This window comes from Vicia villosa, unplaced genomic scaffold, assembly GCF_029867415.1.
Source record: "Vicia villosa cultivar HV-30 ecotype Madison, WI unplaced genomic scaffold, Vvil1.0 ctg.004453F_1_1, whole genome shotgun sequence".
Taxonomy (NCBI): Eukaryota; Viridiplantae; Streptophyta; class Magnoliopsida; order Fabales; family Fabaceae; genus Vicia; species Vicia villosa.
Genome location: NW_026706440.1, coordinates 119,259 through 137,707, shown reverse-complemented (window position 1 = coordinate 137,707; position 18,449 = coordinate 119,259). Strand labels below are relative to the sequence as shown.

The following is an 18,449-nucleotide window of genomic DNA, read 5'->3' as shown; positions in this document are numbered from 1 at the left end:
ATGGGATTTGTTTTCGTAATGAAGGTTGGGATGTGAATAATACGATATGGAAGATTAAAGATTTGATATGGAAATGGTCTTTTATTGGAGAAATTACTCATCCCATTTGTAGCTTTTACGAGTTTAACAAGGATCCGTTGTTATTCCTATCGTAAATCTAATTGGTTTGTAATTTCTTTTTGGCGGGTTTTTCCCGTTTTCTGTGTAATCGGATATTGAGAACATTTAGTTCTCCGTTTTAATGAAATCTTGCTTACACAAAAAAAAAATTTAGATAAATAATATTTTTTCCCGTATACCATTATTGGATATAAATACTTGATCATAAATACCATTTCTCGTATATAAAAATATTTAGGTTAATAATATATTTTTTCCCGTATATATACTTCATTTTTGTTTAGGTATCATTTACAAAAATATTTAGATCAATAGTAAATTTCGTATATAAAAATATTTAGATCAATAGTAGATTTTTCCCGTATATCATTTTTGAAAAAAAAATATTTGGATCATAAATATCATTTTTCGTAAATAATAATTTTTTCCCGTATACAAATATTATTTTTATTTAGGTATTATTTACAAAAATATCTGGATCAATATTATTTTAATAATGAAATTAAGAACTTTATGGTACAAAGACCAAAAAACCACAATTTTAATGTGGTGGCAAAAAATCAAATAGGGGTATTTTGGACTTTTCCACGACCATTAGTTTTCTTATATTATAGATTAATATATTTTTTTGGCTTAATTACAACTTTAGTCCCCCTATTTTGTTTTTTTCTTGATTTTGATCCATTTATTTTAAAAATCACTATTTTAGTCCCCTTTTTAAGTTTTCTGTGCAATTTTCGTCCCTCTATTTTGTTTTTTTCTGTAAAATTAGTCCCTATTCCTGTATCTTTTTCAATAGAAAACTCAAAAGGGAGACCAAAATCGTGGTTTTAAAAATGGGGGGACTAAAATCGAGAAAAAGATAAAATAGGGGGATCAAAGTTATAATTAAGCCTATTTTTTTTGAAGAAAGAAGTGAGAAAGTGATGAAAGAGAAAAAAAATAGAGAATAGAGAGAAATTTGATAAGTTTGATAAAATATAAGAGTTGTATTATTTTAATAATAAAATCAAGAACTTTATGGTACAAAGACAAAAAAACCATAATTTTAATGTGGTGGCAAAAAATCAAATATGGGTATTTTGAAATTTTGCACAACCATTAATTTTCTTATATTATAGGTTAAGAACTTTATGGTACAAAGACAAAAAACCACAATTTTAATGTGGTGGCAAAAAATCAAATAGGGATATTTTGGACTTTTCCACAACCATTAATTTTCTTATATTATAGATTGATAGATTTTTTTGGAAGAAAGAAGTGAGAAAGTGATGAAAGAGAAAAAAAATAGAGAATATAGAGAGATTTGATAAGTTTGATAAAATATAGGAGTTGTATTATTTTAATAATAAAATTAAGAACTTTATGGTACGAAGACCAAAAAACCATAATTTTAATATGGTGGCAAAAAATCAAATAAGGGTATTTTGGACTTTTTCACAACCATTAATTTTCTTATATTATATATTGATATATTTTTATTTTTGGAAGAAATAAGTGAAAAAGTGATGAAAGAGAAAAAAAAATAGAGAATAGAGAGAGATTTGATAAGTTTGATAAAATACTAGTAACAAACCCGTGCATACACACGGGTTCTGTTCGGTTACGCGAATTTGGATACATCATTTATTTTAAATAAAAATGTTAAAAAAGAAAAAAAATTAGAAAAATAATTGATTATTTCATATATAAAAATATTTAGATCAATAATATATTTTTTCCCGTATACTACTTTTAGATTAAAAATATTTAATCATAAATACGATTTTTGTATATAAAAATATTTAAATCAATAATAGATTTTTTTCCGTATACAGACTTCATTTTGTTTAGGTATCATTTACAAAAATATTTGGATTATTAGTAAATTTCGTATATAAAAATATCTAGATCAATAATAAATTTTTTCCCATATGCCATTTTTAAATAAAAAAATATTTGGGTCATAAATATCATTTTTCATAAATAATAGATTTTTTTTCCGTATACAAATATTATTTTTGTTTAGGTATCATTTACAAAAATATTTAGATCAATATTTAAGTTTGATAAAATATAAGAATTGTATTATTTTAATAATAAAATTAAGAACTTTATGGTACAAAGACCAAAAAAATCACAATTTTAATGTGATGGCAAAAAAATTAAATAAGGGTATTTTGGACTTTTCCACAACCATTAATTTTCTTATAAATTATCTAGAATTTCTGGTCTTAGTGCTTTCAATAAGATCAAAAAACAATTACTAGTCTGATTCGAAACATGCCTTGGTCGAACGTTCTTAGTTCCATCGGTACTTCAACTCAAACATTGTTTCTGATAAAAAAAAGAGAAACGTTATTCTTACACATTTTGTTACATTTACACCGTATAAAGTTACGGTTTTACTTTTTCTATTATGTATAGTAATTAAACTTTTCATTTTTTTTACACAGACAATACAAAATCATGTTATATATGGGATGGTGTAAGCTACGGTGTATACTTTGTGTTGAAATTTTGAAATTTTTTTTTATCGAGCTAGCATAATAATTTTTCTTGGTTAACACATCCATAAACAATAGAAATTGATAACACTAACATTGAGACATACCAAACCATAGCAAACACCTCTTCTTTTAGAATAAAAAGTAGGATAAGCATCTCTTTTCGTTTCGACTCGGCAAATTTTGGTGCCAAAGGAATATGAAATGTAAACATATTATTTTTTATTATATTAACTTAAAAAAATATAAGGAACTCGAAATTCAACTCATCTAAATTTTGTCGTAGCCAAAATAATGACATAAGTTTTGGATTTAAAAAATGTTTCATAGATACACATTTTCGTACATTTGTTCAACATCTGTTTTTGGATTTAAAAAATGTTTCATAGATACACTGATACACATTTTCGTACGTTTGTTAACTATGTGTAAAAATCTAATTTATTCAATTGAACAAATGATTAATGATTAGTTCAATTATATATATATTATTCCCATTTTACAATATAATTTGAAGTAACTATCCTACTAATAATAGTTTAATGGTTTAAAGATTATGTAAAAAATGGGGTGTCAGCACTAATTTGAATTTTTATGTAAAATTGGTTGGTGATTTGACATTCAAACACAGAAACGGACGAAAATCAAAGAAAGAAAGGACAGAAAGAGAAGACTGGAACTTATCCACAATGCCACCCAACATTATAATTTTCTTCTTTCTTTTTTAAAACTACAAGAATAAAGAAAAACTTCACTCCTTTATAAAAGCAAGACAAAGGTGTGTCTTTGTGGAATCACCATTAACACCAACGTAAGAGAAACAAGAAGAAAAAAAGAAAAACCATTGACAACATACATACATACCCATCTAATAAATCAGAATAAACTTCCACTGATCAGAATAAGCATTGAATTCTAAATTCCAAAACCAACATGGCAAGCAATTACTTCGCAAAAAGAAACCACCAGCACCACTTTCTTTCAGTTTCAACTGACAGAGACTCTTCCTTATCGTTAACAATGGATTCAGATTCAGTGTTTGAATTCCATGAATCAGACATTTACAATTCCAATCATGATGACTCGGCGGAGTTTGGCAAATCTCTCCATGGCTCTCGCTCGGTCAAGAAACAGTCTTCGTCGAAGACAAAGGACGCTGGAGGAACTCCAGCGTCCGTGCCAGTAAACATCCCCGATTGGTCGAAGATTCTCGGGGATGAATATGCAAATAGTTACATGAAGAGATATGGCATGGAAGAGGAGAGAGAGGATGAAGATGAAAGTGGGTGGTTACCACCGCATGAGTTTTTGGCGAGGAAGAGAGTGGCTTCTTTGTCAGTACAGGAGGGTGTTGGAAGGACTCTTAAGGGAAGAGATCTTAGTAGGCTTAGAAATGCTATTTGGGCAAAAACTGGGTTCCAATAATTTCACTGTTTTTTGTTTGTTTCGTTTTGTTCTACTGTATTGCAGGTGTATTTTTGTTTTGTTTTGATACATGTGTGTGTATGAGATTATTATATACGAGGTTTCAGTTATTAATTCGAAACCCGGTGTTTCTAATGTACACAAGGATTTCTTCAACATTATTGTGAGTATTTTTGTTTTGGAAGAAAGTTATTAGATCATACCAATGACCAAGCAATGCTCTCTTATTGTGTTTTTATTTTTTTAATAGTATTATTTTGTATCATTTTCATTTTTTTAATAATTGAATCCACAACTGTTTTTACTATTTATAATCAGAGTGTTATGTGTCTAGAATAACTATACATGTTAAAATCATAATTAATCTAATTATATTTTTTATTTTAAATTAAATTATTCACAAGTTAAATTAAATTAAGTATGTTTTTGCATGTGATTAGACCATATAATATCATGGATGTGAATGTTTAATGCATAAAACATTTTTCATTTATTTAAGAAACAGAATAATCACATCCTAAAACAATCTTCAATATGAAAACTCCAAAATAAAATAAAATTAAATTTATTATATAAAAATTATTACAATACATTCATTACTCTCAACCAATTTAAGATTTTAATAGTCACATTTTCCTAAGTGAAACATTTAAATTTTTTTTTTTTACAAAACTAACCAATGTATCTTCAACTAACACCAAAATTGATTGATTATCAATTATGTAAATATACAAATATTATCATTTATTACAAGTATGAACTAAAATTCAAATAATGTTGAAGATAACTTTTTTTATATGTAAATAAAACGTTAATCTATTAGAAATATCATCACGAAGATCCTACAATGCTTTGTCTAAGTATAATTGAGTGAAAACTTTTTATTTAATATATGTTTTTTTATATTCACTCTCCATAATATTTTTTGAAAGAATTTTTTTATTTTTTGAAAATTATACTTTTCTAAAAGTAAATTGTCAATTTTAATTAAAAAAATCTACACAGCAAGTGGAGTCAGAGGTCTGAGATGGGGCCGTTATATGAGAACAAATGGAAATTTGAGAGTAATACAATGGCCAGTGGCCACATGCTAGTCATTCTCTACCACATATACCCTTTAAAATATCCAATTATCGTCCAATGAGATGATGATACTAAGACATTATTAGTGTTCATTTATAATTATTTAAAAATGCTGATAGTGATTTTTTGATTAAAAATGATTATACTTTAATTTGTATATATGAGAGTACTATAAAAAGACTATGCAGATAGATATCTAATGTTAACCATGTTACCATTTGAAGGTACCAACCAATTTTGCACTACTATACCATGATCTTCTTTGGAAATTATTTATTTGCACGAGCGCTAGCATACTTAGTGACGTAATTTTTCATAATTCTTCATGGGCGAAGTGGTGCAACAAAATTTGGATCATGAACACCATATTGCACCAGCTACAAAGACAGACACAAGTAGCGACCCACATAAGAGGCTCAATGTCTTAAAACTCACCATCAAGCTTGGTATATAAGTTGAAAATGAAACCCACCCATTGTTAGATATTTCCATAAGAGTCTGTTTGGTTCAACGGATGGGAGAGGAGGGGAGAAAATTTAATAGAGAGGAGGGAAAGGGAGGGAAGCGAATTTAACTAAATATATGTTTGGTTCAACTAAGGGGAGGGAAGGGGGAGGGGAGAGATTTTTAACAACATATATGTTTGGTTCAGAAGGGGAGGGAAGAGAATTTAAAATTAAATTACGTTTTTATCCTTATAAATATCGTCATTTGTACTTAGTAAAAATAATTCAAAATAAAAATATTTGTGAGTAAATTTCACCAAATAAAAACTTGATAATTCATAAACCACATAAATTTAAACAAAATATCTAGAAACATATTAAATTTAAACAAATTATTCAGAAACATATTAAATTGTAAATAAAATATTCATAAAAATCGTAAGGCTATTATAAGATGATCAATCAGATGAGCCAAAGACCATTTGCATTATCACTGCTTTGCGTGCTTCAAGTGGACACTAGAGAATCATCCTAAGTTTGTCAGCATCTTTCATGATAGTGCAATATATCTGAGGCAATGACTTTGCATCACATTCATACTCCTTTATTAAATTCCATGTTTCTTCCCCTGAAATTGGAGACAGCTCATATTTCTGACGCTCTCTCATTATTTCATTTCCTTCTCGTATTGCCGCATTTCCTTCTGTTAGTGCATTTGCAACCAAGACAATTGATTCTTGGAGTTCAGTAATATCGTTGTTTGTATCTTTGTTTTTAACTACTTTCATTTTCTTCCTTTTACTACCACTTACAGGATCTGGTGATTGTGTTTCAGGTACAGAAAAATCGGAAGTAGCATCAAAGCTTTCCAAATTCACCTCATTTCGAGCAACATGGTCATCAATATCTTGAATAGTTTCAGCAAAGTCTTCATTGGTGACTGATGACTTTTGTTTTCTTGTCTCTTTTAAAGTTACAGATTCCTCTCCATCAGCTCGGTTAGGTCCATAAAGTATCAACATCTTCTCATAATTTGGAAGTGGTACATTTCTCCAATTTGATGCTTTTGGTTTTGATTGAAAAAGTGTGATAAATAAAAGATATAAGATTAATAAAAGTTATACAATTATTTATTAATAAAATATTTTAAAATACAAAAAGTTTATCAAAATTTACCTCAATTAAAGCATCTCATACTTCTGACTCGGCATCCCATAATTGTGTAGTTAAGTTCCAAGAAAAGCCGCTCATACCACCTTTAAAAATGTCATAATATTTAGTGAAAATTTTTTCAAAGTTTTTCAACGGTTTTTAATCTTCACCTTGTCAACCTTGTTTCCAAACAATGCACGAAGTTCAGCTGCAATATTTTCATATGCCGATGTAGTGAATGTACCGTTGACTTTGTTCCCCTTTTCATATTCATGCATAAAAGCATCAACAAGAGCATCATCCATGACTCTATTCAAAGTCAACGTTCCAGAATTACCATTATTAATTGGTAATTGCTTACTCGATGCCATAAACTATAAAAATGAGCAATTATAACACAACAAAATTAATGAATATAATTAGCGAAAAAGTCGCAATATCATAATAAATTTGGTACTACTTCATCAAGGAACAACAAACATAAAAGTATTAAATATAAAATACAAGTCAAACTCTTTAAGCTAAGTTATTATTTTGATAATTTAACCACATTTGATGTGCTACACTATCTCTTATAATCCCGCCCATAGCAAGTTCATCTCTGTCACTTCTTGAACCTTGATGATTGTCATGAGATACATTTTGATTAGCAAGTTCAGCATCTACTTCTGCTATAAGGTCTTCATCCGGGTCTACACTCATTAGATAATTGTGAAGATTGCAGCATGCAAAAATGATTAATTTTTGAGCTTTGACTCCATAATTTGGCTCTGTTGAATTAGATAAAATCTCAAATATTTTTTCAATACACCAAAAGCTCTTTCAATTGCATTGCGTAAAGATGAATGTCGAAGATTAAACAACTCTTTAGAATTTTGTGGTGGATTTCTAGCTGAATATTCTTTCAGGTGATACCGAACTCCTCTATAAGGTGTAATTAATCCACTTGTCAACATGAATCCAGCATCAACAAGATAATATTTTCCTAAAGTAAAGGTAAATAATAAATGTGATAGTTTAAAATATATAATATAAATAACTATAAGTCTAGGTTCTTCTTGTATTACCTTGAGGAATTTTAAGTTTATCTTCACGTGTTAATGCATTCTTTATTATTCTCGAGTCAGAGGCAGAACCTTCCCATCCCGCGAGCACATAAGTAAATTTTGAATCAAAAGTACACGCTGCTAAGGTAGTGAAGTGCCTCGAAAAGAGTATGCCAAGTCCCTTCCAGGATGTAATGGATTTGTCCAGAAGGCTTTTGTACCAGGGCATTGTCCCTTCTCGATGTGCTCGTCTGGATATGACGTGCCTTCGTATGTCCCCAACGGAGGAGGCTTCTCTAGCCCCACAGGCAGAGGGGCCTCTAGTATCGCCCGAGACAAGGGGTCTTAGCGTTCTTCCTCTTTGTCACTGTGAACGGGGGGCGAGGAACGGCTGTAACTTCGCCTATGGTGCCGACGATGGTTTACGGGCTTCGGGGAAGGTGATCGTGATTGTATTTTTGACCATGGAGAGGGTGAATATTGACGAGAGCGACGATCTTCCTTATTTTCTTGGCAAAGGAGGAAGGTTGATCTCGACGTGAAGGAGAATATGGACGTTTCTTGGCTGCCAAGGTACCCTGTTCGGAACATGAGTGTTTACGATGGGGAGTCTTGGCGCGATGCCTCTGCTCCGGTGCTTTGATCCGATTGTTCTGTTGCCGGATCAAGGCGTTGGTCTAATTCAGGGCAGAGAATATGGCGACCATGGTAGGGTCACCCTGGGCAGGTTCGGTGACCAGGAAGGTGTTCTCAAGAATTGCTTCTTGGTGATCTTTGCCGCTGGTGTCTCTTTAGTGGAAGGTAGCATTGTCACGGGCGTCCTCCGTGGAAGGAGAAACCGTGTGACCATCACGAGGCTAAGAGACGTTGGTGTTGGGAGGTATGATGAGCTCAACGTCGTTCTTTTCCATTTGCGTAGGGTCGCGCTTGGAGAAGTCTTCGTCGTTGCCAGCCATGGAAAGTGAAAGGTGGAAGCTTTGGTTTCTGAGTTCTTGATGACGCGAGAAGTGGTCAAGAAGGTGCAAGAAAGAGAAACGGGGAAGCTAGAGTTTTCCCACAGACAACGCCACTGTTCGCTACGAGCAGAACAAATGGTCAGCAACGGTAGGCTTGATCTTTGGTGGCTGTTGAGAAAAAAAGGGTTGTATCTAGAAGGCACTCTGATGCCGAAGTAAGAGAGAGAACAACAAGACACTACTGAAAGTATGAGATTTTGGGTCAAGTTTGGATTACCTTTCCCTCTAGGGAGAGATGGCTATTTATAAGTGTTCTCATGGGGCAAAATGGATCTCCTATCTTTTGGGCTTAGGCGCGTTTCCCAGTCCAGAATATAGAGGACCTTTGACTAGGTCTTGACTAGTCGTGCCCGGGATACTAGCCGTTGCCGGGGACAGGGTCCCAACATGCTCAACTAATACCCAGACGTGCTCGGAATTCTGGGTGAACGTTGTACCCTCTTGGCTATGATGATTTGGGCCAATGCTTATTGGGCCGGTCTATCCAAGAGTGAATTGGACCAATTGGAATATTGGGCCAGTCCAGAACAGTAAGTATTTCGGTGCACATATAAAATATCGAAAAACTTAATGGTGAGTTATGCAATAAAGAGAAATTACGTACCATAATATCTTGGACAAAGTTATTTAGTACACGATAGTAGTGGTGAAAAATACTTCAATTTCAAAAAAGTTAATTATGATGATAAAAACTAAATAAAAAAATAGAATTAAAATATTTTGGAAAATGCAGAGGTGAGGGAATAATATAGGAATATGGGTTAAAATTTTCTTACATCATATATGTTGGAAATTTCTTTTCCACCTTTATGTTGTAGCTTACACCTCTAAAAACCCAAAATTATTAAGTATTTTCAGAGATGCACTTCAAACGCACCTTAAATTATACTATCCTTCGTAAATTAAATAGCGACCATTTTTTTTCCCAAGAGCTAGAGAGAACTTACAGAGATGGGAATTTTTTTTTTCATATATGATTGTCGGTATTATTGGATTGGGCCTTGAGAAATAATACACTAGCTCGGCCCAACAATGTGAGGACAGTAGCCTCGTCTGAACGCACCAACCGGTCAGACAGACTGAGCCACGGCAATCAACCAACGACTGTCAGGCAGCAGCGTAAACAACAAACAAACAAGACGAATTTCAAAACTCCAAAAATCTTTACACTTCACTCCACTCTCTCTCTACACAATCAACACCATGGCATCACCACAACCCAACGAACCAGCCCCAGAAGAAACAGATATACCTATAACAACTTCAACCGAACCCGGTTCAGACATCACCTGGGTAAGAACCGGTTCAGAGCAAGATATGGATCTCCCTTCAAGCCCTAGTAGCAGCGGCTACGCCGGCGAAGGAGGCGGCAGCACTAGCGCCACCACCGGTTCCTTAATCGAGATTGAACATGACGATGAAATTGAACAAGAGCAAATGAGGATTCAGAATCAAATCGATGAAATCTCAATCTCTGAAACTAACACCTCTTGGATTCCCGGAAAACGACACCAGGATGAGGTATATACAATTGATTTTCTCTCTATGCCGATCTATGCCGATGCATTACTATAACTAAAACTATATCTATCTATAAATATCATATTCTGTTTGATTGATGAATAAAGTGCAGGATGATGGTTCTATATCATGGAGAAAAAGGAAGAAACATTTCTTCATTCTTAGCAATTCTGGAAAACCTATATATTCTAGGTTAGTTTTTCGATTTGTTTATTTTCTCATCAGTCATCACTTCACAATTGCATGAACTTAATCTTGTTTATTTGCTTTGTTTTGTTTCCTTTTAGGTATGGAGATGAACACAAGCTTGCAGGATTTTCAGCAACTTTGCAAGCAATCGTTTCCTTTGTTGAAAACGGGTATTAAACATTAAAATAATGGCTCATAATGTTTACTCTTAATTAACCAATTAATTGAATAACTCAATAATACACTTTATTTTGATATGATTTTGCACTTGACTCTCTGTTAGGGGTGATTCTGTCAAATTAGTGAGAGCTGGAAAGCATCAGGTTTGGATCATATGCTTTTTTAATTTTTTATTGTTTTTACTATGGTTGAATTTTGTATACTTCATTATTATTATTGTTAAAAATACTATTATTGTTATTATATGCTTTTTATTATAGTTTGAAATTATTGTGCAGGTGGTTTTTCTTGTGAAAGGACCAATTTACTTGGTCTGCATTAGCTCCACAGAAGAACCTTACGAGTCGTTAAGAGGGCAGTTGGAATTAATTTATGGCCAGGTATTGTTGAGTTGTATTGTGAAAATTACTGGATTTGATTATTTCTCAAATTGCTATTGCTTGATTAGTTAGGACATTCGAATTGATGTATTATGTGGTTATGTGACACTTCCCTGTTGTCCATTTGTGTGCAGATGCTTGTTATATTAACAAAATCGATAAACAAATGTTTTGAGAAGAATTCGAAGTTCGATATGACACCCTTACTTGGTGGAACAGACACGGTCTTCTCGTCGTTAATCCACTCTTTCAGTTGGTTTGTTTCTCTGCTCTTAGCATGCTTAGTTTTCTGACATTTTATTTTATGTCTTGGTAGTAAATAGTTATACGGTTATTTGTCTGGCTATTTCAGGAACCCGGCTACATTTCTTCATGCCTATACTTGTCTTCCCCTTTCTTATGCAACAAGGCAAGCCGCCGGTGCTGTCTTGCAAGACACTGCTGATTCTGGTGTTTTGTTTGCAACACTGATGTGCAGGCACAAGGTTTGACTCTGCTTAAGTTTTTCTATTCATATACCGAGTACTGACTTAGAATAACACACTGAAGGTTGAATGTAGGTGATCAGTCTTGTTGGTGCTCAGAAAGCTTCCCTTCATCCAGATGATATGCTGCTGCTGGCCAACTTTGTTATGTCATCAGAATCTTTCAGGCAAGTAGAATTGACTTATTTCTTTTAGAGATTAATACGGCAAATTATGATTTATGAAAACCTGATGTATAAAGTTTTCCAGTTTAGGATTGAGACGATCCTCCAGTTCTCACGAATGTTATTTCTATTGCATAGTAGTTTAAGTTAACATGTAGAGTTCTGCCTAAAGTTTTGACACAACAAAGTAGGTTTGAATAGTCTCCCATTGTATAATGATCAATTTTTTAGACTGGGTGACTACAGTCATGCTTTACAGCTTCATTCTCATTTGGCTCTAACATTATGTAAATATTCAGTCTGGCTCATTTACTATTGCTATTGATTATTAAGCATTCATACTACAAAACTGCTTACATATTTGCAGCAGTATATGGATTTCTTATTGAGCATTCTTTCTGCACGCTCTTACTCTATTTCATGGGTTAAAATTATACAGGACGTCAGAATCATTTTCTCCAGTTTGCTTGCCAAGATATAATCCTTCGGCGTTTCTGTATGCTTATATCCATTATTTTGATGTGAGTTAGATTTTAATACATCTAGCATCAGTCATTTTTATTATTTTAACATCAGGACACAACTGAAAGTGCTTTGTATATCTGTGGCAGGATGACACATACTTGATGTTGCTAACCACTAATTCAGATGCATTTTATCATCTTAAAGATAGCCGGTAAATGATGAGTCATAATCCAATCTTACTATTGTTGGTGGTGGTGCATACTTATGTCTTTGTTTAGCAATTAACTTTCTATGCAAATTTGTAGGCTTCGTATTGAAATGGTCCTTTTGAAGTCAAATGTTCTTAGTGAAGTTCAGAGATCCTTGCTAGATGGAGGAATGCATGTTGAGGATCTACCACCAATACCTCAATCCGGAACATCTCATTTGGGCCAGCACACGCCTCCATCAGATTCTCCTGAAAGATTTAAGGAAGTTAATCATGTCATTGGGGGTCCTGCTGGATTGTGGCATTTCATTTACCGCAGTATATACCTGGATCAATATGTCTCTTCAGAATTTTCATCATCAATGAGTACTCGGCAACAGCAGAAAAGGTATTATTAATTGTTATCTCGACCTCTTGCATTTTATGCCTTTTGTCGCCATAGCCTTTTTAATTTTTTATTGTCCTACGTATTTTTCTTGTCAGAAGTATAACTTTTCTTAATTGTTGCAGATTATATAGAGCTTACGAGAAACTTTTTACGTCAATGCACGATAAAGGAATCGGACCGCACAAAACTCAATTTAGAAGAGATGAAAACTATGGTAAGAAATATTGCGGCTCTATCTAACCTCTTACTGCTTGCATTTCTGTCCAAAGTAAAATGAATGTCTGAACTGTTCATCAACATTTTGACTGTAAGGGAAATAGGAGCGGCGGGGCATAATAAGTTCATGTTTTTATTTATGGCTTTGTCCTCAGTTTTAAGCTTTGATGGTTATTTTAGAACGAGACATAATTCTATGGAGAATTAGTTTGTTCACCATGAGGACATTTTTAGACTTATGCCAATAAAAGATAAACCAATAGAAGATGAAACTCATACAATCTCTTTTGTGGCAGTTCTTTTATGTTGGGTGACACCGGATTTTGAGCTTTATGCAGCCTTTGATCCCCTTGCAGACAAGGTACAATTTCTTACTTATTTTTCTGTTTATATCATCACTTTCCATTACAACTATGAATGTCCCTCCCCTTGTGTTATCTATCAGTGTCTAGGCATAGATTCATAATTAACTCTCAATGAAAACCTTTTAGGAAAAATATAGTATATTACAAGTTTGAATCTATCATTATGTATCTCTTAGCATTTTTATATCCATTGTTGTCAAATAGGAGGCTATAGCATAGCTGAATTTAAACAAAAACAACTATTGTTTTTCTGTTATACGCCATTTAGTACGGAGTATTGTCAAATATCTGCTATAAAACTCATGTTTTTGGCGATATGCAATTGACAACATTGTGCAAATTGCATCAAAATGGAAAATGGTCAAATTTTATGGATTTTCATGTATTTTTGTGCCACTCTGGTATTTGACAAGTTCTCAAATGTTCGTGCACCATTGAGTATATGCAGGCCTTGGCAATAAAGACGTGCAACCGTGTTTGTCAATGGATAAAAGACGTGGAAAATGAAATATTTTTGCTAGGAGCTAGCCCCTTTTCATGGTGATTTCTCTGCAAATACTGTAAACATGTACTATCATTTTTTATTTAATAAAATTCCTCTTAACTTTATTATATTTTAAAATTCCTATAATTTTTTTTCTATTAAGAACTATTCAATGTGAATTATTATCATCAGTTCTTGTAATGTCAGATCCAAAAAATTTCCTTAGTTTTTCAGAATCACAAGTAAAAATTAAGCTATATAAAAATAGATGTTGGTTCATCACTTAGATATCTCCTTCAGTAGCCATTAATGCAAAGAACTCAGTAATAAAAACACAGATGCAGCTACATGATGAATGAGTAAATTGTACAAAACAGATTACCAAGTACCAGCACAGACCTATTTTCTAGCTTTTTCAATGAGGTTTATTTCAAGTTCAACCGTGCACTTATTGTCTTTGAAGAAATTGTGATAAAAAATCAACCAAATGATTCTTGCAAGACCACATTAATTGTTTCTAATGCATAATCAAAATACCACAAATTATAAGCTCCAAATACATTGTATATTGAATTTTTTTTTTTTTTTGCCTTTAGACATTGTACCAACAAAAACGGCTCAATCAAGCAAAATTGCATTATTATTGGACCGTTAAAAAACAACTTTGTATTTGGGCAATATTTCGTGTGTGATGGACAATATTTTGTAGCCGTAGTGATCAACGGCCATCCACTGGAAGAACTGTATTTGACCTAATCAATTGAAACATGATTCTGTAATTGATCTAATTATTAAACCATCATGTTGATAAGAAGCAAATAAAAATAAAAGATCTATTTTTAGTTGATGGTAAAGAATTTATTGATATTTTTTTTAAAACTTTACTAACTAGTAACTATATCAGATAAAGAAAGCACCGAAAGGTCATCCAAATCAAATGGGTTGCTTACTTTAATAAGGGACTGAAGAGTGAATCTCTAAGGGCTCTTTTCTTTAACAATAAGTTGCAGTTGCTTGATAATCAAAATCTCAAAATTTGAAGTGAACTTCTCCGAACATATTATCTTAGAACTTCTTTGAAAGATTAAAAAATATCCTTCAAATTCTAGAATTTGGAGAATATTTTTAACCTCTTAAATTTTAGAATCTGAACGTGGTAAATCTAATAAATAAACATAATGAATATAAATACTCTATTAAATTAAATTCACCAACATAGTACATTAATAACATCAAAATACATCAACAACATAATCGTAGTTGCTAAAAGTACAATAGGTGATAATCCCTAACTGTGTAGGACTGTCTGAAAGTTTTAGGGTTGATATAGTGTTAGAATAAACTCACATAGGGATGGTGAGAAACACTGTATACTGGTGTTTTATGAGTGCATTGAATGTTCCCCACAATCTTAAAGTAGAGGTATTTATAGGTGTCTCTTGGACTTGGATCTTAGTTTCCAAGTAGCAACACTCATATCTCTGAAGAGTATGGAAAATAGGTGGTTATTCCCTTGTTCTTTCTATGTGTGTAAGGATACTACTTTAGTATTTCATCATCATCATCATCATCATCATGACACTTAAGAGGTTAAGATTCACCTCTCTTGTTCTTCTCTCTAGTGATTTCTCATCTCAAGAACAAGAAGGAATATTCTTTCAGGAATATGCATATAGGACAATCTTAGGCGTTCATTACATTGGATGCTAAAATCTTTTAAGAATGTGAATTCTTCAAGACCTTCGAAGAAATAAACTTAAAAGCTTTCACCTGCAACCCTCCAAGAGAAGTGTATTCTTCCATAGTCTAGATGTTCTACTCAAATCTCTACTTTACTGATGAAATAACTTACTCCAAAATAAGAAAACATAAGATATCTCTTCCTTTAAACAATTTTGTTGATATTTTGGATCTACCTCATGATGGACCTCGTTTCAAACTAGATGAACTAGAAGAATGTGACAATTACATGTATAAAAGTGTTGCCTCCTCTTTTCTGTTGGATCCAAAATCTCGTGTGTCTTTTCCATTCACTCCAGGCTCCGTGCGCACCAGTATTAGTCTAATACATCATATGGAAAATCATATATTTTTTCCAAGAAAGAGCAACTTCAGTCACTTAACTAGGACTGATGTTGCCATAATGTGGTTACTTGCTAACAAAATTGAGACAAACTAGACAAGTGCAGTGATCCAACACATGTTAGGGAGCTATAAAAAAAGGAATATGCCTGCCATATGGTGACTTAGTTACGAATATCTTGGAACATGTTGGGCATAACTTCGAAGGAGAAACATCGGTGCAAAATGTGACAAAAATAATAGGAGTGGCAACACTAGGACTAACGCAGTATGAAATTGCCGAGGGGGAAATATTTCATAAGCCTCCCCAAGGAAAGAAAATAGCCATGGAACAATCATAATCCTATAAAAAAGAAGCTCCTGTGAGTCCAGAATATTTTAACTATGACATTCCCAAAGCACCCTCGGTTGAAGACCTTCTCAAGGAAGATCAACTTCATGGCCTATCACTTTGCTCAAGACTTAGGGAATCTGCCTCCAAAGTTGTTCACTGATGATGATGAGGATACTGAAGAGTAGTCTCACTTATTTGTTCCAGTCTTAAAAATTAAGTGTGTTTAATTTTTTTACATTTTTCTAATTTCTAGAATCTTCATAATTTCTAGCATTTTCCCTTTGTTAGTATTTGAATTCTAGTATTTAAATAAATAAAGCCATAGTTTACTTTCTTTAATAAAATATGTTTGACCTATGTAAATCACGTGCTTGCATATTTAAAGTTACTTTCTGACAACTTTTCCTGCCTTTTTATTATTCTATAAGGAGAGAAGTTTATTGTCCAGGGGAGTAGAGTATACTCTTTACTAATGTGAGGAAGATTTTAACCACTTATTTATCTATATGTTTTCTCTTTTACCACTTCCCTGAAAACCAATAACTGCTTAGTTTTGATGATGACAACACTCGAAGTTAAGCAATTGCTGAAGATAACTCAAGTGTTCAAATATATACAAGATGATTGTTCAATATATCCTACCGAATCAAGCTAAAGACATCTATTTAAATTCAAAATTGTAATCTAATAAGTTTTAAGTGAAGACTTAGGTTTAAGGATCATCGGTGGTTTAACCTTTCAAACTTTTAGATGATGGTGATCAACATGAAGATATCTCAAGCCTCATTAAGAAGACTCAAGTTTTTTTTGTGATGCTAAAGTTAAAGATAATGATGTCAAGACTTGAAGCTTTAGAGTGTGAAAGAGAAAAAGTATGAAAGCTCGTCTAGTTGTGCCCGTATAAGTGACTATTGTCTTGTAAAGACATAAGGGTATTTCTAGAAACATTATGGCTAAACCTCTCTCTCTCTCTCACACACACACACACAGAGAAAACATTGATAAGCCTCTCACTTTTAAAATTAAATCACTAAAAAAATATTTTCAAGCCCTAGCCAGTTGATTAGGGGAGTGTCTAATTACTTGATGGATTTTTTTCTAATTGTCTAATCGATTATATCTTTTTCCTAATTGATTCAATGATATTTGGTTGACTATAATCGATTGGGACAATCTCTTAATGATTGGCAACGACTCTAAGTCAAAACCTTCAATTTGTGGCCTTAGCAATTGATTATTTATGTTTCTTAATCAATTAGGACATTGAATATGTTCATGGATTATTTCCAAATTTATATCACGCCTTGGCCTATGCATATAAATCTTCTTTATCACTTTTTCACATCCAGAAAACATAAAAAACCTTACTTTTCATTTCTCTCATCATCTCTCTAAATCTCTCATATTTTATCCATAATGCTTCAAGAGTGTCCTTGAGTCTAAGTGAGGATATTTGTTGCGGGTGGGGGCGAAATTGTAAATTTACCAAGAGTGTAAGTTCTCTTGTGTAAATAATTCTTCCATATGAAACTAATATATTGGTAATGAGTTAAATCGATTAAAAGCTCTTGTTTGTATTGGGAGATTGTCTTAGGAAGTCTCTATTTGGTTTATGAGCTTTATCGTTGAAGAAAAAGCTCCCTTTTGATTCGTGAAGATCAACTAGTGAAAATCTCCCCAATGATTCTTGAGCTCAGCCTAATCGAAAGTTCTCTCAGTTCGAGATCAACCTGATTAAAATCTTTCTTGGTTTATGAGTTCATAGTGGTGTAAAAATGCAGTAGGTTTGAAATCAGCACGATAAAAATCTCGATTCATGTGAAACCACGGTTCAATTTAGAGGATAACCAACTTAAAAATTTGTCTTGATTCAAGATTAGTCTGTGCAAAATCTCTGTTTGGTATGGAGGTATTATTAACCAACCATCTATCATTCATATTCATATATCAATATCTTTCTTTTTCTTTTATCTTTCATCTATTTACAACTTATGTTGTTTACTTAAAAAAACATGACTAAAAATAGTAGAAGAAAATTTTAAAAAAGTATGCACAAAATATTAGACCTGAAAATGAGTAATTGAATCAATATTTTAGAAGTAACAATGATTTAGTTAACATTATAATTCAATCAATATTTTAAATGCAAAAAAAAAATGAATAATTGAAAAAAAAATTGTTGATATCTCATTAATATTTTTAACCAAAATATAA

The 18,449-nt window shown here is 32.6% G+C and overlaps 2 protein-coding genes across 2 annotated transcripts; both read left to right on the top strand.

Moving 5' to 3' along the window:
* Positions 1–3,326: 3,326 nt before the first annotated feature.
* On the top strand, positions 3,327–4,231 carry LOC131642066 (protein S40-4-like). The gene has a single exon (XM_058912351.1). It carries the CDS (start codon positions 3,540–3,542, stop codon positions 4,029–4,031), a length of 492 nt encoding a protein of 163 aa, XP_058768334.1. The 5' UTR covers positions 3,327–3,539; the 3' UTR covers positions 4,032–4,231.
* A 5,587-nt stretch (positions 4,232–9,818) lies between these two features.
* On the top strand, positions 9,819–13,957 carry LOC131642070 (vacuolar fusion protein MON1 homolog). The gene is made up of 14 exons (XM_058912354.1): positions 9,819–10,295; positions 10,408–10,487; positions 10,583–10,654; positions 10,768–10,807; positions 10,943–11,044; positions 11,179–11,300; positions 11,397–11,529; positions 11,605–11,696; positions 12,133–12,214; positions 12,305–12,369; positions 12,464–12,754; positions 12,877–12,968; positions 13,267–13,331; positions 13,784–13,957. Exons 1-14 carry the CDS (start codon positions 9,978–9,980, stop codon positions 13,877–13,879), a joined length of 1,650 nt encoding a protein of 549 aa, XP_058768337.1. The 5' UTR covers positions 9,819–9,977; the 3' UTR covers positions 13,880–13,957.
* The last annotated feature ends 4,492 nt before the right edge of the window (positions 13,958–18,449 follow it).

What these genes read in the sequence shown, in the direction of transcription:
- LOC131642066 (XM_058912351.1), top strand. Translation starts at nt 3,540, where the DNA reads ATGGCAAGCAATTACTTCGCAAAAAGAAACCACCAGCACCACTTTCTT.
- LOC131642070 (XM_058912354.1), top strand. Translation starts at nt 9,978, where the DNA reads ATGGCATCACCACAACCCAACGAACCAGCCCCAGAAGAAACAGATATA. An exon ending in GTTTCCTTTGTTGAAAACGG is followed by an intron (nt 10,655 to 10,767) that starts GTATTAAACATT and finishes ACTCTCTGTTAG; the next exon opens with GGGTGATTCTGTCAAATTAG. An exon ending in TTAATCCACTCTTTCAGTTG is followed by an intron (nt 11,301 to 11,396) that starts GTTTGTTTCTCT and finishes TGGCTATTTCAG; the next exon opens with GAACCCGGCTACATTTCTTC.